General features: G+C 42.0%; 1 protein-coding gene and 1 long non-coding RNA gene across 42 annotated transcripts in view; one reads left to right on the forward strand and one right to left on the reverse strand.

Moving 5' to 3' along the window:
- The window catches only part of RBFOX2 (RNA binding fox-1 homolog 2), a 287,044-nt gene that overhangs the window by 75,182 nt on the left and 191,775 nt on the right, over positions 1–20,087 (reverse strand). Inside the window, exons 1-2 of one of the 41 annotated variants that reach the window (XM_045466977.1) lie at positions 19,176–19,386; positions 17,518–17,634 (exon numbers count right to left, since the gene is read on the reverse strand). The exons of 37 other annotated variants lie outside the window; for them this stretch is intronic. In XM_045466977.1, coding sequence (XP_045322933.1) covers positions 17,518–17,634; positions 19,176–19,205 — 147 coding nt within the window. In that variant the 5' untranslated portion in view covers positions 19,206–19,386. Of the gene's footprint in view, positions 1–3,209; positions 3,241–17,517; positions 17,635–19,175; positions 19,387–20,087 lie in introns of those variants that run through there. 3 more of the 41 variants (XM_045466978.1, XM_045466987.1, XM_045466993.1) reach the window with 3 other exon arrangements.
- LOC123592086 lies at positions 1,871–13,757 on the forward strand. The gene is made up of 3 exons (XR_006709582.1): positions 1,871–1,975; positions 13,095–13,103; positions 13,747–13,757. It is a non-coding gene; the product is annotated as an uncharacterized LOC123592086 (long non-coding RNA).

Below are 20,087 nucleotides of genomic sequence, written 5' to 3' on the forward strand. Positions count from 1 at the left end.
CCTTACAAAAACACGCAGTGGGCCAGGTCTGGCCTGTAGGCCATAGTTTTTGGACCTCTGGTGTAAAGGAAACAGATTAAGGTTTAGAGCCAAATGAACCTGGGGTTCAATCCTGACTTGGTAACCTGTTAGTTGTGTAGCCTTGAACAAGAAACTAAGCCCCGGTTTTGTCACCTGCAACACAGACGTAACCGCCATCTACTGTGAGGCTCACACAAGAAAAAGAACCAACGGTTATCTAGACCAGGATCCAACTGAGCAGACTTTTAGCAAGTGTTGCACCCCCATTTCCAGTCAGAGGAATTTCCCTCCTCTCCTGTATTCCCATAGCACTTGGCTTGCACTTCAAATGTGTACAAGATATTTAAATTCAAAGCCTAATACTTATCTCGGTAAGTGCCTTATCTCTCCTATTAAAAGCTTCTTTATGATGAGTGGCGACTGTTTTGTACACTGTAGAATCCCATACCGGGCCTAATAAATATTAAGCAATAAATAAAAATTTTAAATAAAGGATTAAGATGGGAAGTCACACACAGGCACACTACAGTAGCAAACTGCTTCGTTTGGCTAGAGTAGAGAGTGTAACTAATGAAGGATAACATATAATGAAACAAATGTTGTCTTGGGTTGATATCAAATTGGAGAAGAATGTTGGGGTAGGAAGAGAGAAATGGTAGAGTACCATTAGGAGAGAAAAGAAATCAACATTTATGTGCTAGTGCTTTAGATTCACGATTTCCTTCAATCTCACAAACGCAAAAGCTAAGAAGGACGTCTTTCACAGGGCGCCTGGGGGGCTCAGTCGGTTAAACATACGACTTCGGCTCAGGTCAGGATCTCATGGCTCATGGGTTCAAGCCCCACATAGGGCTCCGTGTGGACAGCTCAGAGGCTGGAGCCTGCTTCGGATTCTGTATCTCCCTCTCTCTCTGCCCTTTACCGCCCACCCCCCGCTCTCAAAAATAAAGAGGAAACATTAATTAAAAAAAAAAAAATTAAAAAAAAAAAAAAAAAAAAAGAATGACAGCTTTCTCCTTTCAATCACATGGAGTACCAGAGGTGATACATTACCATATATGGTCTTCTGGTATACAATGTGAACTCTGCTAAATGTTTTAATTCTAAAATCAAATACACAATCACAGCAAACGGTTCCTGTCACACAGAAAAAATGTATAACCCAGGGGCCAAGTCTCAACCCCTTTATCCGTCTATTCCCTCACCCACAGCAATCTGAGAGCTTTGATTGCTACCTACCTACGGGTGACTTCCAAATATTTTTAGGTCCAACCATGTCCTCTCTCCCATGCTTTCATGGGATGCAGAGTAAAAACAAAAAAGAGCACGAGCCTGAAAGACAGACCTGAGTTAAAATCCCAATCATACCATTACCAGGTACAGATGAATTACGCAAGCCTTTCTAGCCTGCTTCTTTAGCTGCAAAATGGACTGTTTACCATAGAGGCTGTTGCACAGATGCAAAGAGAGCAAGTGAAACTATGAATACAGTGCCAGACGTCCGACTCGATCGTACCCTGCATCCGGTTCTTCCGGGCAGCACTCTTCCTCCTCAGATCCCATCCTTCCGCCCTCCGTGTCCCACTTACACTGCAGATTCTGTGTGTCTAAAAAGTGAGTTTATTACGGTCTTTTCTTATTTCTGCTGGTTGAGTTAATCATGTTCCCAGTCTAAAAGACCTACTTGGAACCTCTCCCTTATCCTTTCTGATGTTTTGCTCTATAGTGAGTATCCCAATATCCAAATCTGTTCAGTATGGACGGTTTTAACTAGTATTCCTTGGTAATGAAGAGCCATCAAAATAGGAGAATAGCAGAGTTGTAGCTCATGTAATGGTAACAGGATGTGGGATATACTTGGGGGTTGGCAATTAGGGGGCAGAAATAAGGAGGTGTTTGTAGCATACTGGAGAAGATGTGGACCTAAGCAGGGTAATGGGGCCAAGAAAACGGAGTCAAAAGCTGCTGTGGGGGAATTTAAGGAATGTGGCAACCAACCAGTTATAGGCAATAGGCAGAACAAGATGGCTTTTTAAGATTTATAGTTGCAGACTCACTATTCAGGACCCACTCACCCACGCACTTTCATCAGTACTTGAAAGAAAAGTTTTCTCATTATTCACAAGTCACACTGCTTGGGGTAAACGAGTCTACGTTGTTATTGTTTCTTAAATATATTCTCTGTTATATGGAGTTATTCTGAGTATTACCTGAATCCATTATTTACTGACATTTAAGCACCTACAACATCCTAGTCTTTAACATCAGGGGGAGGGGAGGCACAAGGGCAAAAATTAGATTTTGCTTTTTTTTTTTTTTTTTTTTTTAAGTTTATTTATTTTGGGAGGGGGAGGGGGCAGAGAGAGGGAGAGAGAGACACAATCCCAAGCAGGTTCCATATTGTCAGTGGGGCTCGATCTCATAAACTGCGAGATCATGACCTGAGTTGAAATCAAGAGTCAGACACTTAACTAAGACCCCCCCAGGCGCCCCAGATTTTCTTTTGTAGTACCAAATTTAAAAGGTGAGACAGGCATTTAAACTAATAATTACATCAACATTATTTGTGCTATAGAGCTAAGCATAAAGTACTTTAAGAGAACACAGAAAGAGTGGTCCCAAATAGAATTGTTTGCCTTAACTGTTGTAGGATAATTAAAGTCCATGGAATCTTGGAGAAAGAAGAGTATTTTTGTTTATACCTTCCCATTTCTTTTTCTTTTTAATTTTATTTTAGAGAGAGAAAAGTGCACGCATGTGTGTGTTGCACACGCACGAGCAGGGGTGAAGGGCAGAGGGAGGAAGAGAGACAATCTCAAGCAGGCTCCCCACCCAGTGCAGAGGGGGGCTCAATCCCACAACCCTGGGATCACGACCGGAGCCAATCAAGAGATGGACACTCGACGAACTAAGGCACTCAGCCGCTCCTTCCCATTTATTTCCCAGCCTCATCCTCATTTTTTCACTTTGGGAATCTCAAGTCCCACTTCTATACTTGATCTGCTATCTGCTGCTTCTAAGCAACGGGCTGCAAATCCTATCGCAAGAGAAAAGTTTCCCAATTCCTGTATTACATCTATGATCAGAATGAATCGCTGAAAGAAAGGGATCAATATGCGTTTTATTTACACCTTCACAACAATGATCAGAGGATCTTCTCACCAGTTTATCATCCTGGCCAGGGTCACTTACCATTTTCGTCATGCTGTAGGAAAAATGGAAATTAATTCTCTAGCCTTGTAACCAAAAGAAAATACTTTTGCCTTGAAGTATTTTTTTTTTTTTTTTTAAACGTTTATTTTTGAGGGGCGCCTGGGTGGCGCAGTCGGTTAAGCGTCCGACTTCAGCCAGGTCACGATCTCACGGTCCGTGAGTTCGAGCCCCGCGTCAGGCTCTGGGCTGGTGGCTCAGAGCCTGGAGCCTGTTTCCGATTCTGTGTCTCCCTCTCTCTGGCCCTCCCCCGTTCATGCTCTGTCTCTCTCTGTCCCAAAAATAAATAAACGTTGAAAAAAAAAATTTTATAAAAAAAAAAAAAAAAAAAAAAAAAAAAAAACGTTTATTTTTGAGAGACAGAATAGAGCATGAGCAGGGGAGGGGCAGAGAGAGGGAGACACAGAATCCAAAAGGCTCCAGGCTCTGAGCAGTCAGCACAGAGCCTGACGCGGGGCTCGAATCCATGAACTATGAGATCATGACCTCAGCCAAAGTCAGACGCTTAACCGACTGAGCCACCCAGGCGCCCCTGCCTTCAAGCATTTTACAAATTAGATAATTCGTACCCCCTAGGATTTGCCTGGATAGGCTCAGATCTCAAACCCTACCTGCCTCTGTAAAAAAGGGTTTATAAAAAGCACTCAGCTGATAGAGCCTAAGAAAAGGCCGGCCATTCTTCTCAGACCCTGTCCCAAAAGCCGGGGTGCCCGCCTGATGTCTGTGACCCTCTCACGGAAAGATAAAAAACAGAACGCTGGATTTAAGATCAAGAATCGACTAAAGTAATTTATAAACCTCTGTAGAAGAACGAAAGGCTAAGAAGACCTCGAGAAAGAAAATGAATGGATACGCACAAAGACAAAAGAACACACATTTGCCAGACATTCAGTGAAGTTCATTCTAGGGTCTTCATTTACCCCCACACTTAAAACTGGGCCGCCCCAAATCTCTGTCCTTTGGTATTTGAGATAACTCTGTATTGAACACAAACGTCCCCCTCTGCCAATCTAAAAACAGTGAGGTTATTATACTCTTCCTGCCTCCTTTTGTTCTTCAAACTACCATAATAACCTGGAGGGAGGGCTGTGAAACAGAAGTGTTTCCATTTCTCCTGTCAGCAGTGTTTCACCCTCTGAACACCTGGAGCTGAAAGTATTAGTATCGAACAGTCCCGAAAATATTTCTGATAGCAAAATAAGTTAGATAAAAGTCATGTGTTTTCTCTTTGACGGTGAATATAAATCATACCCAGAGCCATGACATGTCAGACAATCTGCAGGTAGATCTAGAACTGGAAGGAAAAGCCTACACAGGGAGACTCCCTGCAGCCTCTAGTTTGTGAGTTCAGGATCAGTTCAAACGGTTCATTCTTCATTTGGTTGTCTGTGACTGAGTAGACGGCTGGGATCCAGAGGAAATTCACAAGAACAGATTTAATGACTGTGTCATAATGATTATAGTAGTAAAAGGCCCATCACCGACTAAAATATTAAATTTAAGGGAAAGTATTATCTGATTCCAAGAAAATAGTCTAGGGACACATCTATTCCTGCTTAAGTCTCAGTAAGATCACCAACTCACACAGTATGGACCCCCTCCTCTACACTGTGCCACGCACACCCACATACTCATCTTTGACCTGGCTCCTTGAGAGTGAAGATTCCCATATTTGATTGTGCATAATGATCACCCCGGGAACATTTTTTTCTTGAGATCAAGATCCTTCCCCCCACAGATTATGATTCAGTGTGTTGTAGCAGGGCCCTGGTACTCCAGGTACAGGTGGTTTGGGAAACGCTGAGAGGCTTTGCTGGCATGATGAGAATTACGGTGACAGTAGGTGCTGCTAGAAAATGCCCTTAGCGGCTGCACTTCTAGAAGAAAGGCAGAGATTAGGGAGGGAGGAAATGCTGAGAGGAAGGTAGTAGTGGCCATAAATGTAAATTACCTCAAAGTAGAGGGATCTTCTTATATGGAACCTACAGATAAGAGAATAAAAACTAGTTTGTTTGTTTTTTTTTTAAATGCAAACCTACTGAAATGGAAGCCTAACAATGGTTCCTTCTTTTACAGTAGTTTTAACCAAAGGGCAGATGGAGTGCAGGAGGGGACCAAGTGCAATTCTGAGCCCTTGCAAAGAATAAATAAAAATAAAACAGGAAATACAATATATTGTACATTCATGTTTACAATAAAAATAATTTAGAGGATCTAGCATATGCAAGTCTAAGGACAGGTATAGGCTTTGTATCCAAATCACTTGCCTTCAACACACACACACACACACGCACATACATACACATACACATACACATACACACAGCTTTCAAATTACTCAGAAAAAAGGCAGGCTGACCTCTCCCCTGAGGCTGAGTTCTGCCATCTCAAAGCTATGAATATTTAAAGAGAAAAATAAATATTTCAGAATAGAGTCATTCAAACCAATAGTCTATTAGGTTAAAAACGACAAACCCTATAATAGTCTTAATGTCTCCAACCTCCTAAAAGCTCTTTCTTCCGTATCTTCTGTAAGCAGTATTTAGAACCTCAAACATCCATGAATCATGTCTTCCACCCACAGGAGACAATAAGAAATACTCCAGTCCAGCTACCTGCTTCCTTGGAAACGGAAGGTCCCCACAGCCAATATGGTTGTCTATTCTAGTCAATATAATTGATTTATACAATTTATGGGTGATTATTCTTTTTCTTAACCAAATTTTCAATACAATTTAAATCAACTTACTCTTTATTTTGTCTTCATAGGCAATTAAGTTCATATCTTCTATACGTTAAACTGCAATATCCTTGAAAAAAAGCCGTTAACTCAGGTTCAGAATAAAATATTAGGAAGATTTTGTAGTGCCTCCTGAATCAGAAAATATTGAATTATTCTTTATATATATAGCATTGGATGTTCTATTATAGTTCACTTCTTCAAATGAGTAAATCACATAACATACAGTAAGAGACAATATTTTTCCCTATACCCTTCCCCCAACAAAACTGCCTTCTGTCTGCAACCACAACTACATGATGGCTTGTATTTCCTCTATTTACTTCACAAGTAAAGCCCCTACGTAGACCATGGGCTGAATCACATGCTGCTTCATCCATAGCTTCCTCATTAAATGATGAGCACACAGCAATTGATGTTTAGAAAATGTTTGCTAGTTGAATCGACCGGACAGTTGATTATCTGCTTCTGAAGCACTAAGTCTGTAAAAACACTTAAGAACCTTTTCTCTTTCTAGTTTTAGGAGTCTGCAAAAAGCTCACCACGATATCAAGAATTGTTCTTAAATACTTCCCACAGAAGACAAGCGATTACAGTCCTGTATTCAACACACACGCTCATTGAAAGGCTGTGCGAGTATCCGCGCTCTATGCACGGCAAACGGTGAACAGGCGCTTCTGCTCTCATCACCTCCCATGCAGGCTATTCCAAGAATCTCTCTTCCGGTCATTCTCCCATCTGCAAACAACCTCAGCCTAATCCATTTTTTAGAAGTTTATTTATTTTTAGAGAGAGAGAGCAGGAGAGGGACAGAGAAAGAATCCCAAGCAAGCTCCACACTGACAGCACAGAGTCTGATGCGGGGCTCAAACCTACGAGCCACGAGATCATGACCTGAGCGGCAATCAAGAGTCAACACTTAACCGAATGAGCCACCCAGGCAATCCATTTTTAAGCAGCTCCCAGGAAGATATCGTTAAACTAATTCTCTTCTGAAAATTCTAGGCTCCTCGATGCCTACACTCTCAAGTCCAAAATCCTTCGCCCATCCAGTTTTGATTCTTGCTGCCGAGTATTTACTGAGTACCTATGAGGGGCTAGACACTTGGTTCTAGGTGCTGGGGAAACAGCGACTACAAAGATGACGTTCCTACCCTTAGGAAGTTTACATTCTAGTAAGGAAAGACAAGTAAGAAACAAGCAAGCCACACAAGAAACAGATGGGGAGCCATGGAGGAAAATAAAGCAAGGAAGGGGGTATAGGAGTACTGGGCTGGAGGGACAGAGGACCGCTATTTGACACCGGGGAGTCAGAGCAGGTTACGACCGAGCAGACACCTGAAGAAATTCAGAGAGCAAGCCGTGTGTCTGTCTAGGGGAAGACCGCCGCAGACAAAGGGAACACAAGCGCAAAGCCTCAGATGTGAAAACGTACTCAGCTGACTCTAGGAACTAGGAGCAAGGCGGCCTCGTGCAACTGAACCAGAATAAGCAAGAACAGAGTGGCAGGAGATGGAGAAAGGTGGCAGCGGGGAAAGAGAGGTGTTGGGTAGAAATCTTACCAAGCTTAAGGCCACTGCAGGGGTCTGGGCCCTTCCTCTCCAGCAAGGGTTCTGAGCCAACTGACATGGTTAGGTTTAGGTTTCACATGGACCACTGGGCAAGGCAGAAGCAGGCAGGCCAGTTAGGAGGCTATAGTAATAACCCACCTGAGAGATGACAGCGGCTCAGCTGGGCCCAGGTGGCACTCTTACGTGTATTACGTCTTGGAAAACACCTTGTGCTATCTCACCTCCAGTTTCTCTGCACCTGCCAGTCCTTCTGCTTAGAAAGCTGCTCTCCTTCCTACCCATCTGCCTAGCTTGTACACATTCTTTAATATTTAGTCTGGTCATCCACTGTTCTCGGAGGCTTCTCTTGCCTCCTCCAAATAGGAAAAAAAATCACTCCCTCCGCGTATTCCCACTGAACCTAATATGTAACTCTACTACAGCACTTCTATTCTATTAAAATTATTTGTTTAGGGGCGCCTGGGTGGCTCAGTTGGTTAAGTGTCTGACTTCAGCTCAGGTCATGATCTCACGGTCCGTCGGTTCCAGCCCCGCCTCAGGCTCTGTGCGGACAGCTCAGAGCCTGGAGCCTGCTTCGGATTCTGTGTCTCCCTTTCTCTCTGCCCTCTCCAGCTTGTGCTCTGTCTCTCTCTCTCTCAAAAGTAAACAAACATTAAAAAAAAATTTTTTTTTTAATTATTTGTTTACATATCTATCACCTCTGTAGAACATGGACTCTTTGAGGGCAGGTAACTGTCCAGGTCTAATCAATTGTTGCATCTCCGGTGACTGCCTTAAAAACATTCAATAAGTGCTTGTTAAAAGGGGGAAAAAAAAAAAGAAATATGTCCAGCCTAGTAGAGTATATAAATAACTAAATAACTACAGGTTTTTGTTAATTTTTAAGGGATACAACCAAAATTAGGACAGGAAGAGACCCAAACCCATCCGGCATGGGGAAACGCAGGGGACGTGAGGAAGGGAACACCACAAACCCTGCAGGGCTTACAAGAGCTACAGCAGAGCTAGAGGGAAGCAGGTCAGGGACCCTGTGCTGGGGTAATCCAAGGAGAGTCCGGGTCTGGCAGTGGCCCTGGAGGAGGGGGAGGAACTCCTAGACCTCAGTCCCATGGGGATGTATGCAAGTGGGCAGTGAAGTAGGAATGGGTGGGAAAGGAGAAAGATTCGAGTCTATAAGTCCAATTTTCTTAAAAGAAGATTCTCCTGATATAAACTACTAATTAGATTTTACCTTTCAATATCTGAAGTTCATTTTTTCCCCCATAATGCATCCTAAAAGATCTTTCATAGTTATTTTGAGGGTGTTTTTGGCAATTTATTTTCCCTTTTTAAATTTAATTTTCACTTTTCTCAAATTAATGCATGTATACAATAGCAAATCAGATGGGTACAGAAGAGCTCCTAATAAAAAGGAGCAGTCCCCTAATCCCTCCCTTTGCCAACCCTCTTGGGAATGACCATCTTTTAACAGTTTCTTGAAAGGCAGCCGGTCCGAGGCCAGAGGCTGCCATTGGAGTACCAATTCCTACTTCTCCAGGCTTAGATGACACATCACTCTAGACCTGGGCACACAGGATGTAGGACCTGGCCTCCCCGTTGAGGCCAATGAAGGCCAAGGCCTGTGTGAGCTAACTGTTCACATGGCAAACTCTGACCAAAGGGGGAGAAACAGATGAGTGGAAACCAGCAGATAAAATGCCTCTCCACACTTCCTTTGGATGGACCAGCAAGAGGAACAACAGTTCTACAGAACCCTTCTGAAAACTTCTACGGAAATCAAATACAGACAATCCCCAACTTGACGACGGTCAACTTTATGATGGTGTTAAAGAGATACGTATTCAGTAGAAACCATACTTAGAATTATGAATTTGGGTCTTTCCCCCGGCTAGATTGTTATACAGGACGGTCTTCTCTCCTGATGCTGGGCAGAGGCGGCCAGAGCTCCCAGTCAGCCATGTGATCACGAGGGACAACAACCTGGACACTGACGATCATTCTGCACCCAGACTGCCGTTCTGTTTCTCAGTACCGTATTCGATGAATTACGTGAGACACTCAGCACTTTGTTATAAAACAGGCTTTGGTAGATGGTTTTGCTAACTGTAGGCTACTTAAGTGTTGTGAGTATGTTTAAGGTAAGCTGGGCTAAGCTAGGATGTTTGGTAGCATTAAATGCATTTAAATGCATTTTGACTTACCACACTTTCAACCTGCGATGGGTTTATCAGGGCACAACCCCGTGGTAAGTCGAAGATCTGTAATCAACAACACCTATAATAAGGCTACGGCCAGCCCACCTTCCTTGTTTCACTCCCCTTTCCTCATCCCTGCTTTCCTAGGACTGTACTCCCAACAGTATCAGTTGGTAAAGTTTTTTCTGCTTTTGGTTTTTTAATTGAGATAAAATTGGGATGTTATATTCCTTTTAGGTGTACAACATAATAAATCATATTTGTATACACTACAAAGTGACCATAATCCTAATAAGTCTGATTGTCACCTGGTACCATACAACTGACCCCCTTCCCCTCTGATAACCACCACCAATCTGTTCTCTGGATCTATGTTCATTCAGTCTTTTGTTTTCTTTAGAAATTGATCTTTTTAAATTTGAGAGAGAGAGAGAGAGAGAGAGAGAGAGAGAGAGAGAGAGAGGGAGGGCAGGGGAGAAGGGGAGAGGGGGAGAGGGAGAGAGAGAGTCTTAAGCAGGCTCCACACCCAACATGGAGCCTGACACAGGGCTCCATCCCACGACCCTGGGATCATGACCTGAGCCAAAATCAAGAGTCAGATGCTCAACCGACTGAGCCACCCAAGCACCCCTGTTTTTTGATTCCACATGTAAGTGAAATCATACGCTATTTTCTCCTCTGGCTTATTTCATTTAGCGCAATACCTTCGAAGTCCATCCTTGTGGTCACAAAGGGCAGGGTTTCCTTCTTTTTATGGCTGAGTAGCATCCCACTGTGTATCCAGGTATGTGTGTGTATCTCACACCTTCTTTATCCATTCACCCGTTGGGAGACACTTAGGTTGTTTCTGGATCTTGGCTGTTTCGTATGTAATTTAGCAGGTGAGGTTTTGTCTCTGTCTTCACTTTCTAAAGAACACTAAGGAAGCCATCTGTCTTACCCCTTGTATCTTCCATCTTTGCGTCTTAGAGCTCTACATTTCGGGAGGTTATCTTCAATTTTATTTTCTATTTGTCTGTGGCATGTTTTCTTTTGACAGTCACATTCTTGATCTCCATCCCTCTTTTGCATTCTCACATTGCTCCCTTTTCATTATACCAGTAATGTGGGTTTTTTTTTTTAATGTTTATTTATTTTTGACAGAGAGAGAGAGAGAGAGAGAGAGAGGCAGAGAGAGGGAGACACAATCCGAAGCAGGCTCCAGGCTCTGCCGTCAGCACCGAGCCCGATGTGGGGCTCGAACCCACAAACTGTGAGATCAGGACGTAAGCCAAAGTCAGTCACTTAACCGACTAAGCCACCCAGGCGCGCCCCTTACCCAATAACGGGTTTATGAATGTATTAACTTCCTGAATCTGACTCCATTAGTTGGAATGTTGTGTTAAATTTTCCTCTATTTCTTGGGTTGTCTGTTTCCCCAGAGGGTCAGCTTTTCTTTTTGTTTTTTTGTGGTCTCTGTCATGCTGAAGGACCCTCTAATATGGCTAATGGTCTTCACGCACCAATGATCCAGGTGTTAAGGACTTGGTTAGCTGGTGTGGGTTTTCTCTGCTATTGTATAATCTGTTTTCCGACTAGTTCTCTCCCTGGAATTAAAATTCTAACTGGGAACTCAGTATGAGATTTAAAAAAAGAAAAAGAAAAAAAAAAAAGAGCATGTCAACCAGTAGGCTTTGTTTTATTGCAAGCTGCTAGGAAAGTGTGGAATGATCTCCTCCCCAAGTATGGGACTCAAGGAAGGGGTGCCAATACCTAATACAGAAAGAATTACATTCAATTTCCCCAAGCATTCCCGATCAAGTTCTTCAGAGTCAACCCCTCTGGTGTTTTTGGTTTTCCTTGTTCTGGTGCCGGAGAAAGGAGCCGCCAGAAGTGCTGGCTACCTCCACTGGGAAGGCAGCGGAAAGGCTACAGAAATGACACACGGTTGAAGTGATCCGTACAGAATACACCCAGAATCGCCATTTCCTATTCCTTCTTCACTCTCGCTGAGTCCAGAGCCTCTCTGGGGTTCCTGCTGGAGAGACTGGCCTACACACCCCTAGCCGCTCCTATACTCATTGTTAGGCTTTAGCTTCTGCTCCATTTATCCATCAGTTGGTTCCCGTTTGCTTTAATTTCTCCAGAAATTTGTTTAACTCTCTTGTTCATTAGTAGTATCGCTCTTCGCCCTTTTCTGTCTGCTGTTACTGGTTTACATTTACACTTCTACACTGTTATGTCAGTGGGCTCTTACAAGAGATGGGGGCTGCAGGAATGTCCCAGAACTTGACCCAGAAGTCATGATTTTTTTTCTGCAAAAGATTTCAACCATAAGCAAGCTCTAGAATTCAAGTTCCTTTTCTTTTTTAATTTAAATTTTAGTTAACATCAGGTTCCTTTTTAGCTTTCCTAAAGAACATGGGGTAGTGAATGTCGTTTCTTTAACCCTTTAAGAACACCAAGATTCACTGAAAGCAAACTGGAGAAGCTTAAAGGAAAATGAGAAGTGTTTACTACAGTTCTTGCAACATCCTTGTCCTGACGCTTTAGTAAATTATATGCATTTGGAGTACAGGAAGCAAAGCAACTCAGGAAGTATCAGAACTACTATTTTTTTCTCTGACTTATTTCATTTAGCGCAGTACCTTCAAAGTCCAATCATGTGATCACGAATGGCAAGGTTTCCTTCTTTTTATGGCTGAGTAGTATTCCATTGTGTATACATGTACGTGTGCACCGTAAGTCACAGTCCACATGTCACCTACAAGCTCACTCAGCACCATGTCTGAATCGTGACAAATACAAAAGACCTTCATGAGTCTAATCACTCTCAGAAAACAAAACAAAACAAAAATCAAGTACCTGCCAATTAGACACCTAATTCTTCACCTCCCGCCTCCTTCACAAACACAACAGGGGCCAAGATCAGATGGCGGTCTAAAGGGAGAAAAACATTTCCCGGTACCTACACCTCTCTACCACGCGGATCAATAAGGCCTGCCATAGACTCTGACCCTTCGGTCAGAATAGAAGGGCAATGAAATATAAACTAGTGACTGCCATGTTTAATCCTGGACCACAGCGAGACAAAGAAACCTAGAGAAGGAATTAGAGTCCTGTGTTGGAAAAGTTCATCCAAAAAGTGATCGCAAATAAGGTGTTATGCTAAAACAGGAAAACCTGTCCCGGAGTAAGAGAGGATAATCAACTTAAGGAAGAAGGTATGCAGAAAACCCAGATTGGAGATCCAAAATCTGTTCCTAAGAGAACCCAAAGGCGGTCTAAACTTGAATAGTGCTTAGCGATGAAACACTCTCAGATTTCCCTCTACGCTTTTTTTTGGTTTTTTGTTTGTTTTTAATTTCATTTTAAGAGAGAGCACATGTGCACAAGTTGGGGGGTGCAGAGAGGGGCAGGGGGAGAGAATCCCAGGCAGGTTTTGCACTGTTAGCGCACAGCCCCATGAGGAGCTCGAACTCACAAACCGTGACCCCATAACCTGAGCCGAAGCTGGACACTTAACCGACTGAACCACCCAGGCACCCCTCACTCTGCACTTTTTATCTTTCCATGTCAAACCAACTGCTCAACAAACAAAGACAAAAAAAAATCTTCAAGCATCTTTAAACAGAAACAATCAAAGGGCATGTTTATTTCTTCTTCCTACTTACAATCTTCCTCACCTATAACTGCATTGTTACCATTATCCCATCAACTGGACTATCGAGCTTCATTCAAGAATTATTTTCCAGGGATGACTCAGGGGCTCAGTCGGTTGAGCATCCAACTCTTGATTTCAGCTCAGGTCATGACCCCCAGCCCTGCGTTGGGTTCCCTTTGTCCCTCTTCCCAGCTTGTGCTAAGATAAACAAATAAAAATAATTTAAAAAGAATAATTTTCCAGCAAAGAATTCCCAAGATACACAAGCTGAGCTTTTTACTCATTTTAAGATTTTTCCCTTTTAGGAATGAGGAGCAAAAGAACTTGATATTTTCGCCTTTACAGACTAAACATCTGTTGTTAAAGGTCTGAACTCCCCAGGAGGATGTTCTGACAGTAGAAAGAACACCAGACAGGGACTATGGAAAACTGAGTTCTAGCTCCAGTTCTCCCATTACTGCGCCAAATGACCTTGGACAATTCACCTCCTCTCTGCATCCACATCCAGATTTGTAAACTAAAGTTGAGTTGTAAGAATCAATGATTCTATGATAAAGAAGCCTTACCCAAGGGACAGAATGCACTAAAAAGGAAGAAACATTAGGCTCATTACCATGTGGAACAAAGTATTTTCTCTGCAACAGAGAGAGTCAACAGAGTGCCATTAAGTAGTTTATCTGCTCTCCCGCCCAAAGTGGCTAAGAGCTACTGTAATAAGGCAACACTTTCATTTCTCTCTTATCCTGTACAAATGCTCCCATATGATTACTAAACCATCAAACTGTAAAACCTCTGTGCTGCGATAAAATTTCAGGAAGCTAATGCTGTGTACAGAATTGTCAAATTGATCAATTCTGTACTTTCCCAAAGGAACCCAAGACTCCAAGAAAATGAGCAGACATTTCTGAAGGTTTTGGCTAAAGGTGAGTTATAAAGATACATAAAGAAAAGGTGAGGGGCGCCTGGCTGGCTCAGTCGGTGGAGCATATGACTTGATCTCAAGGTCGTGAGTTCAAACTCCACGCTGGGTGTAAAGGTTACTTAAAAAAATAAAATCTTAAAAAAAAAAAAGAAGAAGAAGAAGTTAAATAAACATTAAGGCCTATATTCTTCATATTATGCTTCAGGTAATGGCTAGCATCAAAAAAGGGGTATAAACAGCATAAATTTTGGAAGATAAACATGGGTTCTAACCCGGACTCTGCCATGTACAACCGTGTGACTTTGGAGAAGTCATTAAATCTCTCAATGCCTCAGTATTTTTATTTGCAAAATAAGAGAGGGGATAGCTACCTAAATGGGGCATCCATAAGAATGAACTGAGATCGTGAATACAAAATTCTTTGTTTGACTTACACACACACATACATACACACACACACACACACACACACACACACACACACACACACAGAGCTAATAACCACTATTTGTGAAGGAAGAAGACAAAAGGGAAAGAGAATATAGTTCACAACGTGAGACCTAACAGCTGAGCTATAACTTTTAAAGATCTTCATACTCCTTTTCACATAAATAGTCACATCAGCATAAATGTTGGGGGGTGGGGGGACAACCACATTCTTCTCACTTTATCTAAAAGCATAGGCAAAGTGAGATTAACCCAAACAAAACACATACGTCCCCAGTTTCCCAAAAATGCCTCCTGGCTCCTCAAGAGAGGACAGCATATGAAAGCAGACACTTGGGTGAACTTTTGCTCAAGTTGCTACACTAGCAGATGACAGACAACCATTTCATCCAACGTTAGGAAAACTCCAAGCAGTGCCACCCACATTCTTTGATACGTGCAACAACGTGTTTCGTTCCACAGCACCCTCTCCCCACTGAAATTCCTAGAGAACCTGAAAACCAATGAAAGAGCAATGGTTGAAAGTCTAACTACTGGGGCATTCTAAAATAAACATTAAAAAAAAAAACAAAACCCAGAAACACTATTTTTCCTGTGATCCTGTATTTTTGTTAAAGAACTATTTTTAGGGGCACCTGGGTGGCTCAGTCGGTTAAGCGTCTGACTCTTGATTTTGGCTCAGGTCATGACCTTCACGTTTGTGAGCCTGAGCCCTGCGCTGATAGTGCGGAGCCGCCTTAGGATTCTCTCTCTCCCTCTCTCTCTCTCTCTGCCTTTCCCCGGCTCGCTCTCTCTCTCTCTCTCTCTCAAAATAAATAAACAAACGTTTTTGAAAAATTAAAAAAAAATAACTATTTTTACCTTTAATTAGAGAGTCCTAGACTCTCTCTGAAATTATTCTACCACTGCGTCTCATTCAGTACTCTAGAATTTGGTTTTAAACTGAGATAGTGTCTTGCATAATGCACACACACGCACATGTGCGTCCACCAGAGCCATTCGTCTCACCCTTTCTGCTGCTGCCAAGCTTTCCAAACTATTTCCTCATCTGAACTTCTAATGGTAGTTTACTGACATCATATTCATGTAATTTGCCTTGCTCCACCTCGTATTTTAATTATTTATACATACTACGCATTCTCCAATACTCCCGGAAATCACTGTTCAATTGGGTTTTCATTCATAAATTAGGAATATGTTAAATGAGATACCACTTAGCTTTCAATTAAAAATAAGTGGTTTCCTTCGGCTTCCAATCAAGGTGAAGTGACAAGAACCAGACAGACTTCTCTTGCTGCTCCAAAAAAAAACCCAGAACAAAACACATGACGTACAGCACTCGAGACACTGTACAGGAGGCAAAGAAGGACACTGATCCCTCAGACAGGAAAAACCAAGGTGACCTTTATAACCGCCCAGCTTACTGACTGGAGAAAGTTTCCGGGCTGTGGCACAGAGAGAAGCGAGAGCCAGGTAGTCCCCATGAGCTGAAGACGGTGAGCCGGAAGTGCAGGGAAGCCAAGACAGCTGGAGTTCCCAGGGAAGAGCGCCAGAGGAAAAAAGAAAGCTGCACAGAGAGAGAACTCCGAAGATGCGCACGGGGCTGCCCTCAAATATTCAGCTAAGTCATGACCACTGCACGTTCTGTGAGGAGCTACCTTAGGCTGGGGAAATGTCCACCTGAAGGAGGCGGAGGGAGTAATGCCAGGAGATCACACAGTGCCATCGACAGAGCCTGCTTCCCCATGATGAGAGTGCAAAACCTGGTTATTTCGGAAACACCAGTTAGAGTACTATGAACCTCAACAGTGAGGTAAAACTAACCAGAGACTAAACACAGCTCTGGCCCTTTCTAACACGACTTAAAAAAACAAGACCTGAAAGGAGCAAACCATTTTTCAGAAACTCAGCTGTGCTGCAGACAAAGCTCAAGAGTATTTATTGAAATAGATACGTATTATATCTAAGCCTCCAACAAGGTAAAAAACTCAGTGTCTGGCATCTAACCAAACATTACCAGGCAATGTAAACAAGCAGAAAAATACAATGCATAATGAGAAAAATCAATGGTAACTGATCCAGAACTAATACAAATGTCAGCATTAGTGGACGAGGATATTAAAACGTTTGTATTCCACATGTTCAAGAAAAATTGTATGTAAAAGAAAAACCAAGCATGTTAAGAGACATGAAAGATTAAGATATATATATATGATCCACATCAAATGCCAGAGGTGAAAACTATATTGTCTGAGATTTAATGGAAAAAAGGCAACAACTACACACTGGATTGGATTAATGGCAGATTAGATACTCCAGAAGAAAAGATTAGCACACTTGATAATACCACCAAAGAAACTAACCGAAAGGAAATACACGGAGAGGAAAAAAGACCATAAAACAGTGAACAGGGATCCTTGAAAATGACATGGAATGGAAAGAAAGAAAGAAAGAAAGAAAGAAAGAAAGAAAGAAAGAAAGAAAGAAAGAAAGAAAGAAAGAAAGAAAGAAAATGACACGGAATGGTCACAATCTAATACGTATCTGTATTGAACAGCTTTTCAAAAGCAGTACGCAAAGAATCTAACTCTTGGCCATCTCGAGTAGAAGGAAAAGAAGAGAGGGAGGTGGCAGCACTCTAGTTGCCAAACCCTAAAATGTCACCACCACCTTTCCCTTTCTCTTTGTCCTTCCCACACTGGGTGGGTTAAAGATCTTCTTCCCCCTTTCCTGACTTCCCAGGAGACCAGAGCTCCTATGGCACTTACCTGCTTGCTATCTTCTGGATACATGTTGCCTTCCACTGAAACATCTACAAGAGATTTCCCCAAATAGCTGTTTACTCCAAAATCCTCCTTTCTTCTAGCCAAATAAAGCATCCGCTTCTAAAATGACATTTACATTTTAAATATTAACTGATTTAAGTAATAAGCACGAGGATATATGTGATTACCCAATTTAACTCTCCTGTTTTCATTTCCAAAGAGAATCCTGCCTATGAAGTAACAGGTTAAAATTCATTAATTCAATCGCGAAGTATTTACTAGATACTGAATCGAACCAGATGTGACAACGAACACAGGCGATACGGTCGCATTCCTGAAAGAAGCTAGTCTGATGGGGAAAAAACAGATAAATATACTCACAGAGACAGTACTACTATAGCATGGGCTAAGAGAGCATCGCATACACGATGCCAGTCACAATAAAGGGACAACCCTGAGAGGGGGGCAGGCTTTCTGAAGGAGGTGAAGTCTAAGCTGAACCTTTAAGGCAAGAAATCAATCACGTTCGTGAAAAAGGTATTCTGGCTCAATGTAACAGTATATGAAAAACTGTATGAAAAGCAGGAAGGTATAAAACACAGCATACATGGGGATATGCCTTAGATTTGGGGATAGAATGGAGGGATAAAGGAAGAAAGGGGGAAGAAATCTTCCTATTTTCTGGGGGAAAGTGAGAGAGCAAGTCAAGGGCTTCACGCTAACAGAGATGAAAACATGTCAGAACTGCCGGGAGCTGTGTCCCTGTCCCTTTCGTCCCTGTCCCCTTTCTAGGGGAAAACCTTCCCTCTATTAGCAGGTAGGGAGGACCTCCATCCTTCTCAGTCGGGGGTTGGCAAACTGTGGCTTCCCCCACCAGTTTTAGCACGGCCTAAATGCCAAGCGTGGTTTTTACATTCTTAAACAGCTGGAAAAAAAAAAAAAAAAAAAAGTGAAAAGCAGAATATTTTGTGACACATGGAAATTATATGAAATTCAAATTTCAGTGTCCATAAATAAAGTTTTACTGGAACACTGCCACACTCCTTCGTTTATGTATCGTCTATGACTTCTTTCACGTTTCAACAGCAGGGCTGGCTAGTTGGGACAGAGACAGCATGGCCCGCAAAACCAAAAATATTTACTATCAAGCCATTAGTGGAAAAAGTTTGTGGATTTCTGTGTTTCAAAGTCTCACCTTCTTCACTTCCGTGTCAGTTTGTCTCTTCAGAACTTTTTATAAGGAATCTCATAATCAATATTAGATGAAAGAATACAGTTCTATTATTTGTGGATGTGAAAGTACTGTAATTTCAAAAAACAATCATTGACTTCCATTTCCATATTGTCTACTTAAATATTCCTTTATACATGAACTATCAAATTCTGACTGCAGAACTTTATCCTGTAATTGTGAATGAATCCAATATCATCAGTTATAGGACTTCAAGTTACAAGTTTAAAAACTGCATTCATTTCCTCTTGTTTATAGCAAGTCTAGCCATCCTTATTTCCTGAGCTTTAATTAAATAAGAAATATCATTCTAATGTTCTGAAACTGATAGCCCTTGGAAAGAATTCAAGAGGCTGATGAAAAGAATCTGCCAAAGGAAGGTGATCTAAGAGTATTTCTATGATATTTGATTTATACTAAGTGTTATTACCTCAGAATATTTTCCAAGGGCTGAATTCATCTTTTGGTTGTGTTTTACCTCTATTTTCGATAGAAAAACAAGATCATGTTTTCCTGCTGCTCCTAACTGAAAAGACTCTTATAATCCCGGATTTTGTTTTTTCCAACAAATTTTTTTGATACAATCGCAACATCTCAAGCGAAGTGGTATTTACTTTTGTGGATTTTTCGTATGTCATTTGTCAGTCCAACTGTCATCTCTGAAACAATATTCCTAAAAAATAAGTTAAAAAAAAATGAAAATTTCATGGTTAGTAACCCTTGAGAGATCTGGGTTAAGACCCAGGTTAGAAGACAGGTACGTTCGGGGCGCCTGGGTGGCTCAGTTGGTTAGGCGACCGACTTGGGCTCAGGTCATGATCTCGCAATTTGTGGGTTCGAGCCCCGTGTCGGGCTCTGTGCTGACGGCTCAGAGCCTAGAGCCTGCTGCAGGTTCTGTGTCTCCCCCTCTCTCTGCCCCTCCCTTGCTCATGCTCTGTCTCTCTCTCTCTCAATAATAAATAAATGTTAAAAAAAAAAAAAATTTTTTTTTTTAAAGACGACAGGTAGGTTCTTGCCAAACAGCTGACAGCTGCATGCATGGCTTACAATGGAAAAGAGAAATAACATTCTACTTAGGAGATGAGATACCCTCATTGATCAATAAGCTATGAAAACGGAGTGAAGTCAAACCTGTCACAAAACAAAATTTGTAACAGAGATCTGGTCCTCAATACTCATAATTGATATTTTACTTAGCAGAATGATAAACCATTCACATAAATCAAGGTAATTAGTCCAGTATAGCTAAATCTCTGGCAACGGGAGGTTTTCGTATCTGTGAGGACTAACACAAGGAAGTAGGTAAGAAATGCAAAGAGAACAGAGGATTAAAGGGAACACT

Source organism: Leopardus geoffroyi, chromosome B4 (assembly GCF_018350155.1).
Source record: "Leopardus geoffroyi isolate Oge1 chromosome B4, O.geoffroyi_Oge1_pat1.0, whole genome shotgun sequence".
Lineage (NCBI taxonomy): Eukaryota > Metazoa > Chordata > Mammalia > Carnivora > Felidae > Leopardus > Leopardus geoffroyi.